Consider the following 9,525-nt stretch of genomic DNA (forward strand, 5'->3'; position numbering starts at 1 on the left):
TTGTTGCGATGCGTGGGTTCATTTTTTATTTGTGTAAGACCACAGCTATCAATTATAGTCTGGAGCGCCACGCACGCAGGGTCTGACGGGAAATAGAAATGTATCGGATCGATAGCTAAATTTAAAAGGACACACTAACAAGAAATAAAACACTGTCTACGACTAACCGGAATCTAAAACTAAACGAGGTGAGTCACCTAACAGTTTGTATTTTTAGTTTTTAGTTCAAAATGATGTCTCTTCTTAATGGTTTTGTTCAAGAGAGAGCAGAGTATGGAAGTATTATTGTTTCAAAATTATTTGCAAACGTGTATCTCAATCTGTAATCCAATTCACGTGTGTGTGTATTAATTTGTGTGTCTGTATATCAATCCAGTGTGTGTATTCATATGTGTTTTTTAGATCCGCGCAAGTGCGTTTTAAGTTGTCCCTAAGTAGAAAGAACCCATAATAGGCTGTCGACTTACATGTGACTTTTGAGACACTTCTGCCGTGTAAGATTTGGGCTTGCCTAGGCCTTTAGTGATGTCCTACATAGTCCGACTTCACCTCTCAAAATACCTAAATTGATGTCACCACATGGACACTGCTGAAGATACTATACAGAAACACACTTGCACACTACTGGGGATTGAATCCCCTCAACAGTGTACAAAAGGGTCTATTTTTCGGCGCTGTGGAGGTTGCCCTCCTGTGGGTTCTCTTGACACAAAGATTCTTCTTGTGAGCCCGGCAATCTGAGGTAACAGTCTTTTATTTTCACTCAGGGGTTGCTTTCCAGCAATATATGTTCAGACTTTTCAGTCCAGCGTGTCTCAGTCCGTGTGTCTTTCTCGAGCTCCAACTCCCCCCACCTCTCTCCTCCCGGCTGCTGTTTATACAGAGCGACAGGTGATTAGACAACAAGGCCCACCTGGGCCATCTACGCACCTGTCGCTGACTTCGAGGCTGGTCCTGGCACACCCCGTTCCGCTGCAGGCCCGCAGGCCACGCCCCCCTCCACAGGCGCATTTAAGATTCAATAAACCCGCTTCAGCAATCACAACATTTCTTACGTGGTACTGTCAAAATTAAAAGAATTGTATAAAACAAATATTTGAACTCACAATTCATAGCCCCCATCCAACGCCGTATAAGCCAGTGGTACCGTCGTTGTCAGTTGATTCGTGTGAAAGTGGCGGGCATTCCCCCATTTCACCGCCAAAATGTGATTGCCTGCCAAAAATTGATTTCCTTCGTGGGAGCGCGCACCGCTCGCTAAACCTGCATTGCTTGGCTTCATCTGTCCACAGCGGATTGCTAGGTGTAAGACAAACACTTTATCTTCGTGTTTATTGTACCGGTGAGTTTTCTGTGGCTTTCTATGCCTCGTATGGTTCCGGTGCCACTTCCTGTTTTCGCAACTTGTGATTGGCCCAAGTGAGTATCCAGTCACAGCGTAAGGCCAGCTAGAAGGCCTTACTGACAACAACTCGTGATCTGATTGGCTATCGCAATTGTCTATCAACTGTATGTGTCCGTTCACTTACAGTACACAGACGCCTGCATTGTTGATTCTGAAGGCGTCTGGCAGATTTGGTACAGCATGGCAACATAAGCTAGCTGAATTCTGATTGGATACAAACTCTAACCTAAAAACAACAACATTGGAAGGAGCATAATATGACATGAAGAGAATATGAATACTTTTAATTATTTAGGGAAAGTAAATAAAAAAAATACTTGTATCTTTAATTATGATCATGATTTCTGGTTATGTTAGGCAAGCAGCGTGTAATACAATCTGCATGTGCGTATCCGAGACGTGCCAACATTTAACCAACCAGGGAAGAGACCACGCAATTTAAACCAATCACAAACAACATACGGCTGGGGTGTGTGAAAGAGACGCCAAGACTCGTCTAAAGTTGTTTCTGATTGGTTTAAATTGTGTAGTGTCTTCTATGGTTGGTTAAATGTAGGCATAGTAAATTGATGGCTTGGTCTAACACTAACTAACACAGCACTAACACTGTGCCACCAGGGAATATCAGAGAGCATTTGCCATTATATTCCTATCAATGACTGAGCAGGAAGGGGCTAGGAATAAGTTTGCGGTAAGATTTCATATGAAGTGCACTGTCATCCAGTAATTGACATTTTACATGTGCTTATTCACGCAAAACTACTGCACCACTTGTTTATCAAATGCACAGGCAGTATTAGATCACATGCAACACCCCCACTAATAGCAGAGGGGATTGTATAGTTTGCACACGCTGTTTAACGCTTGGATATTAGTTGATCAGGCCCAAATTATGCACACTCTGCAGGAAGGAAAGCACTTCCATCTTAAAATACAATTAGTTTTTTGTTAACGTAAACAATAAGTGCATGGGTTATTTACCTTCTTTCTTAAGTCCCTTTGCCAATGCAATATGACACATGACTATTGTAGATTAAAAATGAATTATATCCAATCGCTATTAACTGAACATTAATTTTAATCCATTGAAAACACTTTTTTTTTTATTCAGTAGAAAGAAAAAAACAATTCTTATCAAGTCCACCTTTGAGAGTGACAATGTACATTTAAGATGACTAGGGTGCTTTTGGTTTGAAATGGTTCGAAGTGAACATTCAACACAAAACAAAGTGTGTTGTTATCAAGTTGTTGTCCACTGGGCAGAGTACAGTTGATATTGGCTATCTCACACCGCTCACGTTTAAAGATGAGATCAGCAGTGGAATGTTTGTGGACACGTTTTCACTAAATTACAGACTTTGTGTTGAGAATATTATCAGGTATCAAGTTATGACATACTGTTGAAGCTTCTAATGTAATGGATTCACCCACATGCCAATTAAAAAAACAAAACAAAAAAAACCCTGACTAAATTGTTACGAGGATGAGTGTGTATAGAATAGAATAGAATATATCTTTATTGTCATTGTACATTGTACAACGAAATTGTAAGCAAAAATAAATTTAGTGCAAATTCATAATAACACATAAAAACATAAGAACATAGATAAATAGATAAAAAATACATAAAATACATAAAATACATAAAAATACCAAGCACACAGCTCACATGCACAGTCATTCTTGTCTTGTGTTCAGTGACACTATTTCTCTCGGGCATGCTGGCCAACCTTCCCGATTTTCCCGGGAGTCTCCCAAATTTCAGTGCCCCTCCCGAAAATCTCCCGGGCCAACCATTCTCCCGATTTCCACCCGGACAACAATATTGTGGGCGTGCCTTAAAAGCACTGCCTTTAACGTCCTCTACAACATGTAGACACATCCTCTTTTCCTCCATACAAACAGCGTGCCGGCACAGTCACATAATAAATGTGACTTTTACACACACATTAGTGAATGCAAGGCTTACTTGATCAACAGCCATACAGGTCACACTGAGGGTGGCCGTATAAACAACGTTAACACTGCTACAAATATGCTACACACTGTGAACCCACACACAACAACAGTAACACAACATAAACACAACAGAACAAATACCCAGAATCCCTTGCAGCACAAACTCTTCCGGGACGCTACAATATACACCCCCGCTACCACCAAACCCAGCCCCCCCAACACCGCCCCCATCTCCCGAATTCGGAGGTCTCAAGGTTGGCAAGTATGCTCTCGGGTAAAAAGTGTTCTTAAATCAGTTTGTCCGGCATTTTATTGTCCTGCATCTCCTGCCCGAGGACAGCAGTTCAAAAAGTTTATGTCCAGGGTGAGATGGGCCTTTTTGAGGCACCTGGCACTGTACAGTTCACCTAGGGAGGGGAGAGAGTATGTTTTGACATGAGCAGTTCTTACAATAACAATACAAGAAGCAAAAATGCAGTTCTGCCCCTGGCTAAATTGGGGACATAAGCATAAACCCCACTGACAATATTTTTATTTACTTATGTGAAACTTTTTTACTTATTTTTTAAATCAAACTTGAATGTAATATACGGTAGAAAATGGTTGGATGGATGAATGTTTCTGACACATTTTATCCTATAAGTCTGTTTACCAGCCCAGCACTAAGACTGTTTTCAGGGGAAATTTGACATCATATTCTTGTCAATGACGGAGCAGAAAGGGGCTAGGAATACGTTTGCGGTACATTTCATATGAAGTGCACTGTCATCCAATGATTGACATTTTACATGTGCTTATTCACGAAAAACAGGGACCCTCATGAATCCGAGGGTCTTACATACAGTGTGTGATCTGTGTATATGTATCTTGAGGCTAAATGTACTGTTCCTCCCTGCAGGTGGATCTGGTCGGGGCAGAGAAACTCAACAACTCCATGGGATTTTCCATGTTCTTTGTCGGTTTGGGTTGTCTCACAGGTCCTCCTTTGGCAGGTGAGTCATGAGAAACCTCCAGTGGTCTTCCGTCTTATGCAAACTGACATGTCTGACACGTGCAGGGCTTAGCTCACATTTATTAGCCACAAATATGTTCCAAGTGTTTTTTTTTCTTTCAAAGCACAAGGTTTCTAAAAAGCATCCGGCTGACTAAAGTTAGCAACAGACAGCGTTGCTCAGTTGGTAGGGTGGCTGTGCCAGTAACTTGAGGGTTCCTGGTTCAATCTCCAGCGTCCGCCATAGTCACGTCCAACGTTCCCTCTGAGGTGCGCACCTGCGCAATTGCGCACTGCTCACGAGTGCGCACAAAATCAAATCCCACTCTATAAACAAATAGTTTGTTTTGTATGATTTTGCAATGCAACTGTGAGTAACAGGTGACAAAAGGCGGCCACAACAGATAAAACGTTGTTTTTCGACACTGTTAAATTATTGTAACGTCTGTGGAGATACTTAAAGGAGGACAGGAATTCCATCGGTCCCTTTATTTAGCGAAATTGTTTGTCATACTTGCCAAGCCTCCCGGATTTTCCGGGAGACTCCCGAAATTCAGCGCCTCTCCCGAAAACCTCCTGGGACAAATTTTCTCCCGAAAATCTCCCGAAATTCAGGCGGAGCTCGAGGCCACGCCCCCTCCAGCTCCATGCGGACCTGAGTCCGCTTTCCCACAATATAAACAGCGTGCCTGCCCAATCATGTTATAACTGTAGAATGATCGAGGGCGAGTTCTTGGTTTCTTATGTGGGTTTATTGTTAGGCAGTTTCATTAACGTCCTCCCAGCGCGGTAACAACACACAACAACAGCAGTCACGTTTTCGTCTACCGTAAAGCAGTTCGTCTGCCGTAAACAGCAATGTTGTGACACTCTTAAACAGGACAATACTGCCATCTAGTACATTTGATGAAAGCACTTGTGTGCGTGCCACACAGCAATGCATCATCAGAGAGGGTGTTCAGCATGGTTAGAAAAATAGTGACAGAGAATAGAACAAGGATGGACAATTCAACCCTTAACTCAACAATGAGTAGATGAGTGTTATGTGTGTGTATATGTGTAAATAAATGAACACTGAAATTCAAGTATTTCTTTTATTTATATATATATATATATATATATATATATATATATATATATATATATATATATATATGTATATATATATATATATATATATATATATGTGTATATATATATATATATATATATATATATATATAAGAAAAAATATATATATTTATAGCTAGAATTCACTGAAAGTCAAGTATTTCTTATATATATATATATATATATATATATACATATATATGTGTATATATATATATATATATATATATATATATATATATATATATATACATATATATGTGTATATATATATATATATATATATATATATACTGTACATATATACATATATATATATATACATATATACATATATATATATATATATATATATATATATATATATGAAATACTTGACTTGGTGAATTCTAGCTGTAAATATACTCCTCCCCTCTTAACCACGCCCCCAACCACGCCCCCTGCCCCCACCCCCACCCCCCACATCCCGAAATCGGAGGTCTCAAGGTTGGCAAGTATGCTCTTTAATTGTCATCAGTTATATGAACAGCAGCCACGTGCTCTCTCTCTCACCTGCACCAACACATACACTATGGCAATTAGCCACTGGTGCGTTTATGGCCACACAAAAAGTTGGACAACTCCAACACTACACGTAAAGTGTAAATTTCAGGTCGTTTTACTATGACTCCTCAATCAGTGTGCTTATTCTACTGTCATTTGTTAAGAATGTTATTTTTTGGATATTAATCATGAAATGATGTTACAGGACGACATAATTGCTAATGAAAATATTTATTTTACGGACAGAAAGTTAATAAACCCTTCATCTCATGCAACATGTGAATGTTTTAAGGGGAACTGAATGTGATCTCTGAAAGGGGTAAACAGTCTTTCCAAAGCAGGACCCCCACCCAGGCATAAAATACTGTAGTGCATAGCTGATAAAAAAAAAAAAAAAAAAATATCTAAGTGGGTCAAATCACATATATTAGAAAATAATCTCTTGAAATTGACTAGTCACTTGATTATAATAATAAGACGTTTAAATTGTTATGTCAGGTTTGAGACAAATGTGCTGCTGGTATGGCCACAGTGTGCACGTCTGTATTGCACTGAATGCTCAGGGTGTTTGTGCGTTTGCTCACACACATGAAAAATTACAGGGAACATTGGTCACGTCCATTGTGTCCTTGAGCAAGACACTTGCTCCTGATGGGTCGTGGTTCAGTGTGTGTGAGCGGGTAAATGTGGACATAGTGTTATGGTAAATGGTAAATGGGTTATACTTGTATAGCGCTTTTCTACCTTCAAGGTACTCAAAACGCATTTCCACATTCTCCCATTCACACACACATTCACACACTGATAGCGGGAGCTGCCATGCAAGGCGCTAACCACGACCCATCAGGAGCAAGTGTCTTGCTCAAGGACACAATGGACGTGACCAATGTTCCCTGTAATTTTTCATGTGTGTGAGCAAACGCACAAACACCCTGAGCATTCAGTGGAATACAGACGTGCACACTGTGGCCATACCACAGTGACTAGGTTGGTAGAAGCTGGGGATCGAACCAGGAATGCTTCGAGTACCTGGAAGTTAGAAAAACGCCTTACAAGTGTAACCCATTTGCCATAACAGACTATGTTTGGGGTTTGTTTTGGAGAAGAAAAAAAAAATGTTCAGCATTACTTGATCAAATTTAATTATGCCTAAAAGCAAGAAGGTCAAGCTTTTAGAATCAAAACATTGTGCTCAAGGTTGGATTTAATTCACATTGTTGGACGTGATGACAGATTGCCTTCGTTGCTTACACAGAGCTACATTTTTTAGACTGGGATCCAGTTCTTCTCAGTGTGAGGAGCCTTTATTCTTCTCCTTTAGTGATGCTTTTGCCGGACGCTAAATAAAACTAATAACAGTAACAGCAGTGATATTAATCCTCTGCATAGTTGGATATGGTATATAACTGGCACATGAGGTACGAGTGCATAGTCTTTATGCCAGGGGTGGGCAATTAATTTTTACTTGGGGCCGCATGAGCAACCCGAGCACTGCTGGAGGGCCACATCGACAATATTTCAATTAAATTTTGCTCAATATCATTTTTGATATACCGTAAGATAAATAATAATAATAATAGTAATAATAATACTTTCATTTAACCTAACTTAACTTTATACAAAAGCAGATTGCTTTTGATGGTTTTATTTTTAAACACTGTCTTACACTACACTTCCTGATGTATAATACAATGCAAAAATGTCAATTTCTGCACAGGGTTAATTTAAAATTTATCCTGCATCCTCTTTAAAAGTCCAACATTTTTCCCCGTCAGATTTGGACAACCATCTGTTGTCACACCTGCCAGTTTGTCCCATTTCAGTCCTAACATGTCCAAACACGCATTTACCTATGTGAACAAGTCATTACCTGTGGTTGTCCCTTTTAATTGACTGCATGGCTGCCAGCTCCTCCGTGATTTGAAAGTCAGCAGTTATCCCACGCAAGAAGATGAGCAGCTGGGCGGTGTTACGTACATCACAGCTCTCATCCAAAGCCAGCGAAAAACAGTCAAAGTCGGCCGTTCTGTTCTTCAGCTGAAGCTCCAAGTTTCAGGTGTTATGCCGGATAATGCACCCCCGGCGTAGAATGCACCCCCTGACGGGAGTGTTATATCAACTAAAGCCCGCACTTAAAGTTTCCACGTGCAAGATTGAATCTATTTAAAAAAGTTATTTAATAAGAAGCCAAAAGTGCAAAAACAATAATGTTCGTGTTGGAGGAGTTGTGAATGAATGAAATATGAAATCCGTGCTGCAGTCTGCAGGTATACCTAATGTTGTGGCCAAGCAGCGACTGCAGCACCGATTTCATATTACACCCCTTTGTCCACAACTGCGTGAGCAAATAGTCAAGTGCAATTGCAAGAAATGTAGGGATTTCAACATCTACGGTCTATAATATCATCAAAAGGTTCAGAGAATCTGGAGAAATCACTCCACGTAAGCGGCATGGCCGGAAACCAACATTGAATGACCGTGACCTTCGATCCCTCAGACGGCACTGTATCAAAAACCGACATCAATCTCTAAAGGATATCACCACATGGGCTCAGGAACACTTCAGAAAACCACTGTCACTAAATACAGTTTGTCGCTACATCTGTAAGTGCAAGTTAAAGCTCTACTATGCAAAGCGAAAGCCATTTATCAACAACATCCAGAAACGCCGCCGGCTTCTCTGGGCCCGAGATCATCTAAGATGGACTCATGCAAAGTGGAAAAGTGTTCTGTGGTCTGACGAGTCCACATTTCAAATTATTTTTGGAAATATTTGACATCGTGTCATTCGGACCAAAGGGGAAGCGAACCATCCAGACTGTTATCGACGCGAAGTTCAAAAGCCAGCATCTGTGATGGTATGGGGGTGCATTAGTGCCCAAGGCATGGGTAAATTACACATCTGTGAAGGCACCATTAATGCTGAAAGGTACATACAGGTTTTGGAACAACATATGCTGCCATCTAAGCGCCGTCTTTTTCATGGACGCCCCTGCTTATTTCAGCAAGACAATGCCAAGCCACATTCAGCACGTGTTACAACAGCGTGGCTTCGTAAAAAAAGAGTGCGGGTACTTTCCTGGCCCGGCTGCAGTCCAGACCTGTCTCCCATCAAAAATGTGTGGCGCATTATGAAGCGTAAAATACGACAGCGGAGACCCCGGACTGTTGAACGACTGAAGCTCTACATAAAACAAGAATGGGAAAGAATTCCACTTTCAAAGCTTCAACAATTAGTTTCCTCAGTTCCCAATCGTTTGAGTGTTGTTAAAAGAAAAGGTGATGTAACACAGTGGTGAACATGCCCTTTCCCAACTACTTTGGCACGTGTTGGAGCCATGAAATTCTAAGTTAATTATTATTTGCAAAAAAAAAAGAAAGTTTATGAGTTTGAACATCAAATATCTTGTCTTTGTAGTGCATTCAATTGAATATGGGTTGAAAAGGATTTGCAAATCATTGTATTCCGTTTCTATTTACATCTAACACAATTTCCCAACTCATATAGAAACGGGGT

At 40.4% G+C, this 9,525-nt stretch overlaps 1 protein-coding gene across 8 annotated transcripts in view; it reads left to right on the forward strand.

Moving 5' to 3' along the window:
• Positions 1–9,525, forward strand: part of slc16a4 (solute carrier family 16 member 4) — a 66,920-nt gene that overhangs the window by 54,693 nt on the left and 2,702 nt on the right. For all 8 annotated transcript variants that reach the window (XM_061987486.2, XM_061987414.2, XM_061987423.2 and 5 more), the window contains one exon: positions 4,263–4,356. In XM_061987486.2, coding sequence (XP_061843470.1) covers positions 4,263–4,356 — 94 coding nt within the window. The remainder of the gene's footprint in view (positions 1–4,262; positions 4,357–9,525) is intronic.

Source organism: Nerophis lumbriciformis, linkage group LG01 (assembly GCF_033978685.3).
Source record: "Nerophis lumbriciformis linkage group LG01, RoL_Nlum_v2.1, whole genome shotgun sequence".
Lineage (NCBI taxonomy): Eukaryota > Metazoa > Chordata > Actinopteri > Syngnathiformes > Syngnathidae > Nerophis > Nerophis lumbriciformis.